Source organism: Athene noctua, chromosome 1 (genome assembly GCF_965140245.1).
Source record: "Athene noctua chromosome 1, bAthNoc1.hap1.1, whole genome shotgun sequence".
Lineage (NCBI taxonomy): Eukaryota > Metazoa > Chordata > Aves > Strigiformes > Strigidae > Athene > Athene noctua.
This window is the reverse complement of record NC_134037.1, coordinates 201,034,361-201,049,830: the sequence shown is the minus strand read 5'-3', so window position 1 is coordinate 201,049,830 and position 15,470 is coordinate 201,034,361. Positions and strand designations below refer to the sequence as shown.

General features: G+C 36.1%; 1 protein-coding gene across 4 annotated transcripts in view; it reads left to right on the top strand.

Moving 5' to 3' along the window:
* The window catches only part of MYO16 (myosin XVI), a 405,417-nt gene that overhangs the window by 263,849 nt on the left and 126,098 nt on the right, over positions 1-15,470 (top strand). For all 4 annotated transcript variants that reach the window (XM_074930682.1, XM_074930690.1, XM_074930699.1 and 1 more), the window contains exon 17: positions 14,636-14,747. In XM_074930682.1, the coding sequence (XP_074786783.1) occupies positions 14,636-14,747 (112 nt within the window). The remainder of the gene's footprint in view (positions 1-14,635; positions 14,748-15,470) is intronic.

The following is a 15,470-nucleotide window of genomic DNA, read 5'->3' as shown; positions in this document are numbered from 1 at the left end:
TTCTGTAGTTTATTCTGGAGCCTGTTAAACATGTAATTATAATCTTCTCCAATCTCTTTCCATTCCAGTCTCCCATACATTTTAGGGGAAAAAAGGGCTACTCTGAGGTATAATTTATTCTGCTATTATATTTTTTCTGATTTTATTTTATTGTTTTATTTTATTTTTTATTTTATACATAATATATTTGTATATAAACCTAGCTTGCCTATAGAACTGAATTGCACAAACTGCAAATCCCTATGTGTAAACAGAGTGTGGTTTCTAGCAGTAAGACTCAACAGGGAGTCTCTTTGTCCTATTTGGATGCACAAACCATGGAAGTACTGAAGTGAATCCGCCATCTCTTGATTTAGGAAGGCCAGTTGCTTTTATAGAGTGTATAAAGTCAGTGTAACTTCAGCACATAAATTACCTGCTTAGATGCAGCCCTTCATTCAAGTTCTCAATGTACAACCTGTAAAGTTTACTTCAAGTTTACTGAACATAGTTTATTGGTCTTTCATACTTTCTGCCTTATGAGAGACAATGGAAGACACCATGGCAGGTTTAATGTCAGTAGTTCCTTTGTGAGCTTTCATCTGGCATGATTTTACTGGGAGGGCTGAGAAGATGTCAGAGAAACACATTCATCCAGCACATGCATCCATCCTGTTCCCATTTTTGGCCATCCTGGCATGCACATGCAACAGAAATGGGTCCCGAGGCAGGGGGAGACAAGGCTGGTCTTGCTGACCATGGGAGAGCAGCCATGAATTCTCCATAACTGAACCCCGTGTTCACCACTGTGTAGCTGGATGGTAGTGTGAAAAGCAGGACACTCTGCTTACATTAAGGGAATGGCCACTAATGATTGTGGATGGTTGACTGCTAAGTAGATTACATACATAAATTCATACATATTTAATCCATTTAAAGTAGAAAGAAGAATATTCTTGCTTGGTAGAATAAGTGGGTAGAGTTAGGTACCACACCAACTCATATTCATGTGTTGTGTGAGACTTTCCTAACCCATGATAGGTAAATAATTGTTATTAATTAATTATTTTAATCCTTCTTAAAGATGTCTCATTCTTGTGTAAATAATGTGTATTTCCCAGTATTTCAAAAGTCACTAGAGTGGGTAGTGACTTGAGGGGCCTTAATTTTTTTTAGCCAGGTTAAAGTGCTGTTAAGAGGTCTTACAGTTCAGAATTACTTGTTTAGTATACATACCTGAATACACATGGCCGTACCTGCATATACAGGAAGAAGAGGGCTTCTTGTAAATCAAATCCATGAAGTACAACCAGTGGTTATATGAAATCGTTTTGAAGTATATTATCAAACTTTTAAATGGATACCGGTGAAAGCTATGAGCAGGTACCCAAAGCACTTTTTAAAGTTTAGATCTGATACTGTGGCTCTTAACCCAGTAAGCTTTATTTAATGAATCAGCATTTTTAAACTAGCAGACGCTGTTGGAGAAGTGCCTTGAGGCTCATAAACTTAATGACATCTACCTGGCAACTAGTGCCAAAGTAAGTCTGAAGACAGGAATACAAAATTACTCTTGGTTGTAGGAGCAAAGTTCAAACACAATTTCTGAAACATTTCAGGACATGGATTGGACCAGTTTGCACTTGCATGCAGACTGACTTACTTTCTTCACATGTTCAGCAATACTCAATGTTCGCTACTTTTTTATTACCGTCATCATCATTATGCTCCTTATTCAATGTATTTTCAACTTCAAAATTATGCTTGTAAAATGATAGTTCACAGAATTATGATCTCCTGAGTGATTCTGTTCTGTAAAATACTGAATGAGTCAGAGAAACAGTGCTGCAAGGTATACCACCTTTATGCTTTCTTCTAATGTCACCTCCAGTATGAAAAATAGTATTTTGAGTTGCTCCTGTTGTGCATTCATTTTTTTATTTAATGGAATTACCCTAGATTTACATTTTTATGTAATTTTAGGAACAGAAGGCTTGAGTCTCTGATTTAAGCATATTCCACAGGAATATCAATATAATTTAAAATAAATTTTAAAAAAGGTGTACCTGAGTATAGCCTAAAGACATTTGGCATTTTGAGAATAAAGACCAAGCTGTATTTCTTCATTTTCCATTTGAGTATATTCACTGTCTGTAAAAAACTTACATACTTCATAGTACAGATACACTTACAGAATTACTTGAAACTTTGTTTTATGAAAATGTCAAAGCAAAACTATTTACTGAACAACACACAGACTAATATAAACTTTCTGTGCTGAAACCAGTTTACAAAAGACATATCTTAACATATGATTTTCTTAGTTTAGAAAAATAAAAATAAGAGCTATATTCAGGCTATCAACAAATCTGTCTGCAGTGTTTAATTTATTAATATTATGCTAATACTTTACCTCTTGACATTAACAACATTATTCCTATTTTTGAAATGCCAGTTTTGGTGCTTTATTGCACTAGTCATGAGCAGAAATCTGTGCACTTAAATGGTTAGCAGTAATTCTAGTTCAGTGCTACTGCATAACATCGTTCCAAGGATGTAAAATTTGTTCAGATTGGAACAGGTTTAAAAGCTGGAGACAAAGGAAAAAAAAGGCAGTAAAATATGCCCATTTTCCCTCAGAGGAAAAAGCCAGAAGCTATTCATTATCATGTTCTGTAAATGTCGTTTACTTCATTGATGTCAACTGTTTTGCTTTGTCTTTATCTTGTTCCTGTTTACATATCAAACAATGCTAAGTACAAGGCAGCTTTTCCTCACTAAGCAAAATACATTGTCCTCTTATATTCAAGTGAGAGATCTAAAGAAATAAAAATGTTTGTTGTAATTTCTTATTTTGTGACTTTGTAAATATAGTAGAGATGAGTGGAATTTATCTTTGAAAGGTAATGTCTTGGGTTTATACACTTAATAAACTTCATCCCAGCAGTTTTGAAAACATTTTTAAAAACATATGTAAAGCTATGAAGTCACTCATTCTCAGCCTGGCAAAACAGTCCGATGTTTTGTTCAGCAAACAGTTTGATGTTTAGTTATACCTGAATTAAGTCTTGAGATTTAACAGGAATAGCTAACCTTTCAGAAAAATTTGGTGTATTTCAGAGAAAAACATCACAAATATTTAGTGTGAGGGCAGTAAACTGACATAAGAAAATGGGTTTATAAATGGCTTTATTTTGTCTGGAACTAACATGCATCTGAGATGATAGTGTAATTTCGCCTTAGTTTAAAGTAAAAAAGAACTGATCTGGTAATGTTGAATTTTTCTGTGATGACTATTGTTCATCACAGTTGAACCAGGGTTACTACACTGAGCTGGATGGGAAGGAGGGATGGGGACTGCAAAGGCAAAAGCCACACGCTTTTCACATGATTGTGCAGGTACATGGTTCGTTGGGCAGCACTAATAAGGGGAAGGAAGGGATTTAGCTTGTTAATCCATGCTTGTTAATACAATGTCACATTAAATGACACCCACAACATGCATATTGATTGTGTTAGAGCTGGAACCTGATTATGAAATACTGCTTCATCCTCCTGTGACATTGGCTCTAGAGAATTTTCTAGCAACAAAGCATTAATTAATGAAGATTTTGGGATAAGAAAAGTCCAATTAAAACTGGCTTTCTTTTAGAGTTCGTATAAAGAGAGGTGGAGACAAAAGATAAGTCTGTGTGGCTCATTGTGGAGTGTAGCAGAGACACCTCAGGTGATGGTGAGCAAAAAGTACCATAGCTATGTTGGGACAATGTTCCATTTGAGGTAATTAGCTGCACTTATTGTGCTTTCTGTACTACACCTAGGTTGTATACGTATAGTTCAGGAATCCTTGTGTAATGCTGCATTGCATTTTGTAGAAGTAAATTTATGATAAAGTGATGTGCCTAGAAATTATGTAGGCAATGCTTAGGGCAGCTTGAAGTCTATGTCTCTAGTACTGCTCACCTCCTGCTGTCTCATTTAAACACCTCATCTACCTTTCTTTCTTTCATAGTGAATCAAAGCTCAATGTAGCGTGTCAACCAATAACTTCCAATTGGGCTTCATATTAACATTTATTGTGATACTAAGGTTCAACTGAAATCAGTGGGATGAAGCATGGATTTGAAGTTAGTTGCACATAAATGTTTTGCTGAATTGGGACAATATACAGTGGAGGAATAAATCATTATTCTATTTCACAGTAATGTAAACCTGGCAAGAAAAAAGAAAGTCTTTTTCTTGTTGCTCCAGTGGCCTGAAATCATTAAATATGATGTCATGACGTACATGGTCTGTGTTTGTTTTTAGAACAATTGATGCAACATTTCACAGAAGCTAGCACTAAGAGGATACTTGTGTGCATTTTTTAATGACACATTTTAACTAAGGTCAACCTGTAATAAAAGCCTTTACAGGACTAGAACTGTGTGAATGCTTTCAATAGACATATCTGAATCCATTCAGTCTAAGTGACATGCTCTCTTGAGGATATAAACACAGTATTTCCTACCAGTTGCCTCTAAAGCTGACTCATCAACCAGCTCATGCAAAGCAAGTGACAAGTCAGTTCTATTTCCTGCCTGTCACCACAATTACAATGAACTTGGATACCTCTGTGTGAGGGGAAGGTATGCAGAAAATCCCATCTAGGAGGAAGATGATGTTTTGAAACAGCCTGATTTCATTTCTTTGTTCTGAATTTCTTTTACTGGACAGCACATAATTGTTTTGGAGAATTACTGTATGGCAGGTCTCCACATGAATACGATATGATAGTTAAAAAAGAGTATGTATTTTTTGTTCTTTAAGTGAGAACAAAAAAGTTCTGGTTTGTATAAATAAATATTAGGACTTCTATTTGCACATTATTTTTATAAAAGAAATAAGGGATTTGCAGAAAAATCCAGAATTTCTGGTTAATAGCATGATCTGCAGTGGCTTGTATTGCATAAACAATTATTGATACAGAGTCCTATATTTAGTTATTTGTTTAGGTTAAATATTTATTCTTTGCTCCTTCCATGTGAATTCTTTACTCACTGATCTTGAACTTCTTTTAGCAAAATAAATGTACTAATAGTGTGGTCAATTGTCCTAGAATAGGAGTTGATACTATTCTGTTTCTTTAGGGGTTACCTAAGAGAAATCCTACTAGTAGCAGAGAAATGACACATGGGCAAGTGTATCAGAATAAGAAAGCACACCATAAAAGTAATTCCTCACAGGAACCAGTTACCCTGGTATCTCAGAAAAGAACAGATTATGACATTCAGTTCTTTTCATGCATTTTTTTTTTTTTTATTTCTTTCACCAACTAAAGGAATATAAACAGAGAAAATTAATATTTTCATTTGCCCTTGGTTTGAAAAGGACCTCCAGAGATCTGGTCCAACTCTTTGTATCAAGACAGGATCTACTGTACAAACAGACAAATTCTTGGAAAATCTGTTGCAACAACTAAACAAAAGAGAAAACTTAACTGATTCATAAGCTAATACCAGGACTGTTTTAGCTGCATTCATATTCATGTCCCCAGTTCTTGCCAGGAATATGATTCTATCATTTCTAAATCTTTAAACTTGAGATTTTCTGCCTCAGGATGATATTTGGAATAAGCAGTTTCTCTAGTGTTTTTCAGCCCTATCTTTTTTCCCACTTCATACAACATAAGAACTAAGATCTAAATAAAGTAAAATTGAATTTATTTGGTGTACATTTACCTGGAAACACTGTAGAAAAAAACCCCTTTTGTTCCCTGAGTTTTTTTGTTCAAGAAAGGATTGTTTTTCAGTCAACCTGCTAGACTTATGAATTAATAATTTCATGTGGAAGGTACAAAGCATTTATTGTTTAGATACAAAATCAAGCTGAGCTGAATTAGCTTGGAGATGTTGGTGGTGGTCACAGCAGGTATCCTGACAACTATTTTGATACAGCTTGCGTGGGATGTCTTCCTAAATTTCAGGAGTTTGGGACTGTGCCCCAGCTCTCCCTAAAACTACCGATAGAAGTCTTCTGACTTACCAATAATACAATTTCTCCAGATATTTTGAAGATATTAAAGAAAAAAAATCATAAAAGAGGTTTTCTTTTATTTCTAGTTCATAGAGGGGGATCAAAGTGTCTGGAAATTTCCTGATGATAAATTGTTTGTATCAGTTTTTCTTAATATTGGAAGTTAATTTCTTTAAAATTGAAGTTTTCTATTTTTTTTTTTTAAAGACTGTTTAGAAGTTGTTGTCCAAATATTTATGTCCAAGGTGAGAAGACATTTTCCTCCTCAGAAAATAATAATGCAGTGCTATTTTAACTACTAGATAAACTAGTGAAAAGGGTTGCTGACCTAAACAGAAGAGTTGCAGTGCACAAATATTCTCTTCTTATTTTGACTCATCCTTTGTTAAGGCTCTCATATTTAAGATTGTTCTGATTTTACACTGTCATCTCTTCAAATTTTAAATACGTAAATTTCTAAATAAAACTTATTTTTCCTGAGATATCTTAATGGCTGTAAGAGCCATGTTCAAGTTCTGTCTTTTAGGGACTGTTCAAAGGTCAAGGTAGTGTAACCAACAATTCAAGACCCACCTTTTTTTGGTCTTCCACTCTTCTGGGGCCAAAATTAAGGTTTGATATGAAGTTCAAAAAAATCCCAGCATGTCTGAGAAATAAGTTTAAAGTGTTTCATGGGATCATAGGGATAATTCATTTTGGCAGGGACTTAGGAGGTTCCTAGTGCACCACCTGCTCCAAGCAGGACCAGCTGTGAGATCTGATCAGGTTGTTCAGAGCTTTGTTCAGTCAAGTCTTGAAAACTTCCAAGGATGTCTGTGTCTTTGGAACCTTGCCTTTCCTGGGCTGAGCAAGCCTTGCTCACTCAACAAGCTTCCCACATCATGCCTCCAGCCCCAACCATCGAGGTGGCGCTCCAGTGAGCTCACCCCACTTTAGCAATGTCTTCTGTGTGCGTGTGTGTGTGTGTGCGCGCGTGCACGTAAAGGTGCCTGAAATATGTAGATGTGGTCTAACAGTGAGTGCTGGGCAGGGGGAAACAGGCCCTAGGCTCCTGGCAATGCTTCTGGTGATGCAGCCCTGGATACTACTGGCCATTTCTGCTGTCTGAGCTTATTGCCAGCTTGGGCCCAGCAAACTGCCTTCGGGGCCCCCAGAACCTTTTCCCTAGAGCTGCTCCTCAGCTCATCAGCCTGTACCACTGAGAGAATTTATTCCTTCCCAACTGCAGGACTTTCCAACTGCAGGACTTTGCAGTTGTCTTTGCTGAATTTCATGAAGTTCCTGTTGGCCCATTGCTTCAGCCTGTAAAGGGCAGCCCTACCCTCCAGCATAATGGCTGTTCCCCCAATTTGATGTCCTATGCAAATTTGATATAAATGCAGTATCAAAATCCAGAAGTGAGTGTTGGAAATTACCTTAATGTCTTAGTTCTAGTATGGTACCTTCATACTTTGCATGTCCTTGAAATTGGCTCATTTCTCTAAGATATGTTTCATGCTCTACCATGCTATTTTTCTGTGTCCCTCAGGTCAGCTTTGTAAAGCAGTGGTATGTCCATGACCATGGTTTTGGGCCCAAAAGTCTGGTGGGCTGTAGGACTTCTCCTTTTTGCCGTATCTTTCTCAGTCTTCTGTAGGCTACATTTAATGAAGTCTTTTGCTCCAAGTCATTTTTCTGATACATTTTTCTATTGCTTGCTTCTGGATTTTCTCTGACTGATCCTGTTTTCCTTGAAATGGCATGCCCAAAGTCACACAGAATATTCCAGTTGAAGCTTTACCATGCTAAGTATTTTATGCCTCTCTTATTGGCATATGTAAATAAGTGTGTTACATATGATGATTGATTTTTTGCAATATCAAAGCATATTTCATTCTTATTTAGTTTATGATAAATGGTTTTCTGATGATCCACTGCCTAGTTGGCTTTACCTGTCTTGATTTTGTACATTTAGTTACCCCTTTGTCTTATTTTACAATTGAGTTAAATTGTATCTTTATAATAATCATGTTTGGCTTAATTCCTTGACAAAATGTTCTCTCATCTGGTCCCTGACACTTTCTCTGGCCAATACAGTAGCATAAATAACCTTATTCAGCCCCTTTTTTTCTGTGTTTTTCTTTTTATATTAAAGATATTTCCTCTGTTTCTAGTCTGAGCACAGATCAGAAGCTTTAGAATACTCTCAGACCTCAAATGGGTAAATTGTTCTTAATACAAGCAAATAGAAAATGAAGCTTTTTGCCTACAACCAGAGCTTTTTTACTGAAGAGGTTAACTGTGATTGTTGAAATCCTTATTACCACAAGCAACATTTATTGCACTGAGTTATCATCTGTAATAAAGTTTCAAGACTAACAATTACTTTTGTATTAACTTTCCCTTATATCAAGCCTGCTATAGTCCAGAAAGTTTTACAGTAAAATACAGTTGTGTCAGCACTCATTCTCTATCAGGAAAGGAGTTAGCAGGCAGCTAGATGCTAACTTAAAAAAAAACCAAAAACAACCCTTTTCTTTCATCATAGGGCTTTATCTTAAATTTTTATAGGGACTTAGAATCACTTAATGATATAATCCTGCCAAGAATTCTCTTAATTATTCATGACAGAATGTATTTACTTCAGGAAAGCCCTCTGAAAAGAAGTGTCCATCTGGCAAAACCATGCTTTCTCTTCTTCTCTAATTGGAACCCAACTTTAACTGTCCTGACAAAAGGGAATTGGTGATGAAGTGGACGCAACCTACTAATCTCTTTCAGACAGCTTCATTGTCAAATATGAGTTGAACTACTGTAATGAAGTTCTGTATGATAAACAGCAATAATATATATAGGTACATGGCATAAAGTGGCTATTCTTATAGAATACTTGAACATTTCAAGTGTCAGACTTTACAAATGCAAAGTGGTTAGGTGTTGGGATAGTGTTTTGATAATTCCTTCTTTACTCTGTTAGTGAAATATCAAAGTTCATAACAGTCCTTAGGAAGGCTTGCTACTGCAAGTCCCTGTGGCAAGCCTTGGGATCTCTGTGGTCAGTGTTGTGTACCAAGGTCTTTTCACTTCACCACTGTAAACAATACAGCTTGAAGTACTTTATGACTCCAGTTGTCTAAAGAGTTGATTAATGCAAAATATCATTTATTTGTCAACCTTTATTTGCTAGAGATCAGAAAAGTTCCCTATTTGACATACATCAGCAGTTCAGATCTCCCTTGAAACACGGATAACCACAGTCTGTAGACTTTGTTAACTGTAGCCAGGAAGTTTATAGATATATTGAATTCTGATCAGAATACGAACCAGCTTTTCAAGATTGAGGAGTAAATCCAGGGCCAAAAGGTGATTTTTTTTCTGGCTTTGCTTTGACTATGCTTCAAAATATCAAGAAAACTTATTTTTTTAAAGCCTGTAGTGGTTTTGAGCTTCCCAGCGAAAGAAGGTGAATCTTCCTGATTGGACTGTGCTAAGCTTTTCTGCCTTGGTAGGAGCTAACTGGGAAGCTGAAGCACTTAATTAACCCGGGATGTGAAACATGAAGGTTCAGTATCCCCTCATGCTCTGGATGCTTTGAACTCACTTTGGAATGGGGAAGCTCCAGAACTTTTCTCTGGGTCACGCTGACTATGAGACAGTAACCAGAAAAGGGGTACTCCTCTTTTCAATTAAATCACCTAATTATAAAATTTGGAACTTGTCTATTTTTCTCTCTTCACAGATTTTGTAAAAACGTAACAGTTCTAACAGGAAAGACAGAATTAAAAGACTCACCTTTTGTAATAATTTTATGAGTCTTACTTTTTATTTCCTTTGCTTTTCTTGTAAGGAAATGAAATTACATGTTTTGTTTATGTTCAGTGAGGCAGATTACTTCATTTGATACTAAATGCTATTGGGTGACAGTTCAAAAGAAATTAAATGAACTTAAATGCAATCCAAATCAAATATTGTTTTGCTGAGCTTTTGGCAGAGCAGCAAACTGATAGTCAAAACTTTTCTTTTTAGTTTCAGCTCCTTCTTATTTGCTCAATCATCTAAGCAGACAATAACCAGTAGGGTTATGTAAGAAATTTTGAAATATGCATATGTTACAAAAACTCGGTATTGTTCAGGTAAGCTGACATTTGTTCATATGTATTTCTTCTTTATATTTGAGATCTGTTACCAAATTACAAACTTTACTGCAGATATAAGTTGAATAATACAAGTTACAATGATGTATAATAATTATAATGATAAGGTAAATATGTAATTGTTGACTTATATGGGTAGTTAATACATACAGAATTTGATGTCATAGTAAGTACTTTTTTTATATTCTTGGACACACCAGTCACACCCCTACCTGAAAATTTGATCTATGAAATCATTCAAGTGATGGATGAAAAACTGTGTATTATGATAAGCAACATACTGAAAAATTACAACCATAGATATTTTTTCTTCTAGCCTTTTTTTTTTCTTTGATAGACTAGAATAGATGAGATTGCTACAATGCTGCAAATTAGAACTATTAGAAGAAAAATCAGAAAGTCTTTTACAGAAAGACAAAAAGTGTCTTTCTAATGCAGCATTGTGTTTTACTGAAAGTGACTATACTACAATTAATAATTATCTTCTTAAAAAACCACAACAGTTTGTGGATCAGTAAGTTTCTTCTTTTTTGAAATAAGTGGTCACTGATCATACATCCTTAAAACTGTTTTGTAGGTTGATAAGCTGTCTGTTGAGAGTACTAGTCTGATGCAAATGTTGAAATGGCAGCATTTAAACAAATGGTTCAACAGTCAGTAGAAAGGAGTTAATTATTTGAACTGCATACACTGGTTCATCACTTTTACCAGAGATATAAATATCACTTGTCTGAGCAGCTACCTTCAACTAAAAGGCTCGACTTCAGCCAAAATCTGAGAATCTTTTTCTAAAGCTTCAGTAAGCTAATATTAATGTGCATTTTCAGAATTAATTTGCACACAGAGATATGCAAGTAAGGCTAATAAAACTATGATAAGTAAGTCCACCATTGGTGCACAGTCTGCATGCATTAGATATTGGGGAACATCTTCTCTGGTTTGTATAGCAGTAGTACCTCTTTTACTAAAATTTTCAGCAACAAGGAATTCAGGAGTCACCAGGTCTGGTTTGCATTTTAACACAGACTACTTCGTTGGAAACAAATAGGAGCATTACACACTCTAGTAACAGCACAGGTTTTCGTAAATGTGATTATTATAACACTACAGTTTGCAATAACAAAAATCTAAGTGAAAATAATAACCAGAAGCTCCATAATAGGTTCACAGTGGAAATTTTAAGCAGTTTAATCCCTCTTCATCACTAGCAATGCAATTCTATCTAGGCCATTTGAATGTCAAAAGACAAAAAAGCACTATAAATATGAGGAAAGCTACAGATATTGAAAAAAGAAAAGTTTACATTTTATGGAATAATGATGTATCTGCAGTGAAAGAATGTTTCATTATTATTAGGACTTTTGCACTGTGACACATCTCCTTCCCCTTTCCTTATTTTTGTAGAAGAGGTGACAATTTAAAATTTGTTCTGGACTTTGTTTTTTAAGCATAAATAAGTGATAGTAGTAATATTAATACAAAGGGTGTGTCAAACCCTTTTTATCCTCAGGACCTTTAAGGTGGAAAGAAGGAATTGCCAGGCAACTGTTTTACAAGCAAAAAAAAAATCATTTGTATTTCTATCTAAATGTCACTATGTTTTTGAGGTAGAATGAACTTAATGATTAGAGAAATATGATTCCTTGTACAGCTAGTATATATTATATCCCCACTCTACTACACTATATACTATATATTTTCTGCATTTTGGGGGAGTTGTATGATATCTATCACCAGTTCCAAGTACTCTATACAATTAATCCATCCTTAATATGCATATACTTTGTATTATAAACATATAACAGTTGAATGTGCATATCTTCAAAGCAATTTTCATATTTCGTTAGTCCCTAAATAGTTTGGAAAACGAGTGGGCTTCATGACATGTTATAAAAGAATTTAATTGCCTTTAGACAGGGGAAACTGATTCTAAATTGAAGCGCACCTTAGAAAACGTCCAACTGCAGCCATTTCCAAGGGCACCAGCACATCTGCTGATTAAAACTTCAGAAGATTTATACGGGGAAAGTCAGATTCTCTTCCAACAGGCATGTACCAGCAGATGCTGCAGTTTATGGACGGGTGGTTGGAGCCACAGGCACCTGGTTTGGCAAAGACCCAGTTTGCCCCCTGCTGTATCAGCAAGTGCTTGTGCTGAAGGCAAGAACTGACGTGTGTTGGTTCATATCACAGCTCAGCTCTTTCCTCCAAGGGAGTGAGTGTTCTGGGACACATTGCTGTTCCATGGCCTGCTTTGGTATGTCTTGGTAGTGCTCACACACCTTTTTGCTACAATGATACCCACTAGCACTTTAACTATGCTAAAAAGTGCTGGTTTTTAACCAGCTTAAATGTGGTTGCTTAAATAAGAGAAGCATGCAATATTCTCTTCACAGGACAGGAAAGAGTATTCCCTGCTCAGTACATAAAGGGAGAGACAAAGAGTTATTTAGGGAGAACACCAGTGAGGAGGCTTTTTTGCAGAAATGGCCATAAGCTTCCAACTCCTCCAACTATTCAACAATAGGATGTTTTGACAGCAGAGTAGCTGCTGCTGTAAATCTCCTAATTATGGATCAAAAATGCCACCAACACATGATGCACAACACTAAACTGGTATAAGCTCACGCAGCAGTTCAGAACAGTGGAAAATTTTCTGCTGGATTAACCTTTATACCAGTAGGTTCTATGCCAGATTCAGTATCAGATGTGTTCTAGCCTCCTTTTGAAACCTACAGGCAATGTAAAAAACCCCAGGAAAGAAAAAAACAAAGCTGGCATATACTTTGTATCATCTGCTCTAGCTAATTTGACAGCTGTGCTATCCTTGTATCTTCCTGATCTGGATAAAATTAGTGTTTTTAGTAACCTCAAGGAAATGGTGCAGAGCTTTGGCAGTGATGCTCACAGACCTGTGTTCTCAAAGGTTGTGTTAATTCACTGGCTTTAGCCACTGATGTGAGGCTTGTTTGTACTTGAGATACCTGCTGAGTTCTCTTGTGGGTGCAAAAAGTGCTTATGTGCCCAGGCACACAGTTTTTTCCTCATCATTCTTCCTCTGCCCACCTTCTGGGGTAACTTATGCCATTATCACTACAAGGGAAATCCACATTGGTAATTCTGGTATCAATTCACTAAAAATGCACTCTGCATTGCGTCGCATATACCTCATAAAGGACATTATCCGTTAGAAAAGTGCAAACAATAAATCATTCTTCCATGTGTTTCTAAAAACTACACACATTCACATAAAAGGCCACCTTTACAAGAGCTATCACCCTTACTAGAGCATTGCCAGATTTTTTGTGGTAATAGGAATTTTATTTTGAAAGTGTCTCCTCTGTGGTGCAATTAGAATAGGATTGTGAACAAGAATTGCCAGAAATTAAACTAGCATTGTTTCCCATCTTTATGTGACATCATGGACTGATCATTATTAGAGAGCAGAATAATTGTGGGGAATTTTTGTTGTTTGTGGTGAAGGGATGAGGGGTGGAGTGTTGGTAAATTGTCCACCTTTGTTGGTGGTGTGATGATGGTGTTTTGATTTAGGTGTTGGGAATTCTTTTGTTGATGTAAGTGCCCTTTGTAAAGATCGTAGATTGTGCGATAAGTGTGTATTTTAATAATGATAATTTAATGATAATGACAAAATAAGACATATTTTTACATTCTCAGCATGATGTAAATAAAAATCAGATCCCATAAGATATTCAGACACCTCATTCTTAGTGATTTTAGCTATGTGAAGATACCTGAATACTTTTAAAAATCTGGCCCATAGAATTTCAAGAGGGTCAGAATACATTCCTGTAAAGGTTAGATTGCTGCTCTTCAGTAGTCTGCTGTATTATAGTTTTTGATTATTCTGTTTTGTTACTACTCTTTATGTTGGTTCTGTTTTTTCTTTCCTGAGTTAGCTGCTGCACTAGGTGTCTCTCTTTCTCTCTTCTAATTATTTTTGGGAAGGTCTGTGAAATTTCTTTTTGCTTCACGGTGTGCAAAGAAGTAGAGCTTAAGGGCTGTACACTTACTACTCTCTGTATTTAGTTACTACTTTTTTCTAAGAGATGCTGAGTATACCTGTCACCCATTCAGCTGCTAAAAGAGCGAATGATCATCATGGGATCAGGCAGATAAGAGATGATCTTCTCCCTAGCCATCAGGAGGGGAATATAAAGCAGTCAGAGTTATCAGAGGATCTTCTCAAATCTTACTTCTGAAGGGGAATCTCTGGTAGTGCAAGAATGGCAAAACTGTCATTTTTGGTATAAATTAAATCTGAAGTTTTAGCTTACATGTAGGGCTAAAGTTGGCAGGGGGGAGCCTTAGGCAAAAGCTTAAAGAGAGAAATAAGGAGCATTCTGTCACTGGTATCAGTCCTTCCAAAGGCTGAGAAAAATCCATAATAAACCATGGTTAGAAGGACAAAGCTGGCTTTTAACCGCAAAAGTTTGATTGTGCACCAGCCTTGTAAATACTATGTATGTTCTTTTTCCTCTGTGCAGGTATCTAAGCCAGACTGTACTGGAAGAGGCAATGTTAACAGCCAACCCTCAAAACAGGGAGAAATTAGCAATATTGAAGCAAGCTCTAGCTGCTATGGGATTCAATAGTCTGGTAAGTTACACAAGCTTATGTTATTTGTAGCTAAAATCACCATGTTAGTTAAAAGTAGGTCATAAGGAACTCTTACTGATAACCTTTTTGTGGGGAAAAGAAGTGCCATTCTGTCTTTCTGTTTTTTTTCTGTTGGTTAAGACCTTGAAACAGTATGCAGTACTAGTTCACTCCAGGGAAATTACTGTAATCACTTTTAATTAGACACAGCACCAACAATGTAAATCTTTTTCATTCTTAAAGATTCACAAAACAGCTTCAAGGTATAATACTCTGAACAATTAAATTACATAGATAAAAAGAAACAATCAAATCCCATATGACTGAAACCTCATAAAACCCACAGGAATTTTCCCTCTTCCTGATTATCTCCCTGTCCCTTTTAATTTTGTGAAACACATTCCAAATGCCTTTGCTAGCAGCACCTGAAAAGAAGTAAATACTTATTTAGTTAAATAAAATTAGAGCTGGGTAACTTGAAAGAGCTGGCTTAACCCCCAAAAAAAGCAACAAGAAGATGGGTCTGATGTTTGTCTTTAAACCTATAAAGCTAATGAGGAAGATAATTTGGAAAGTTAATCAAGAGTTTCTGGAGAACAGAGATGTGATGGGAATCAGAAGAAATGGAGGGCTGAGTGTAAGAACTCATCTAAACTGTGTAATTCCCTTCAGGATACTAGAATATTTAACAAACTCCCCATATTCCTTACCTATGTATATGCT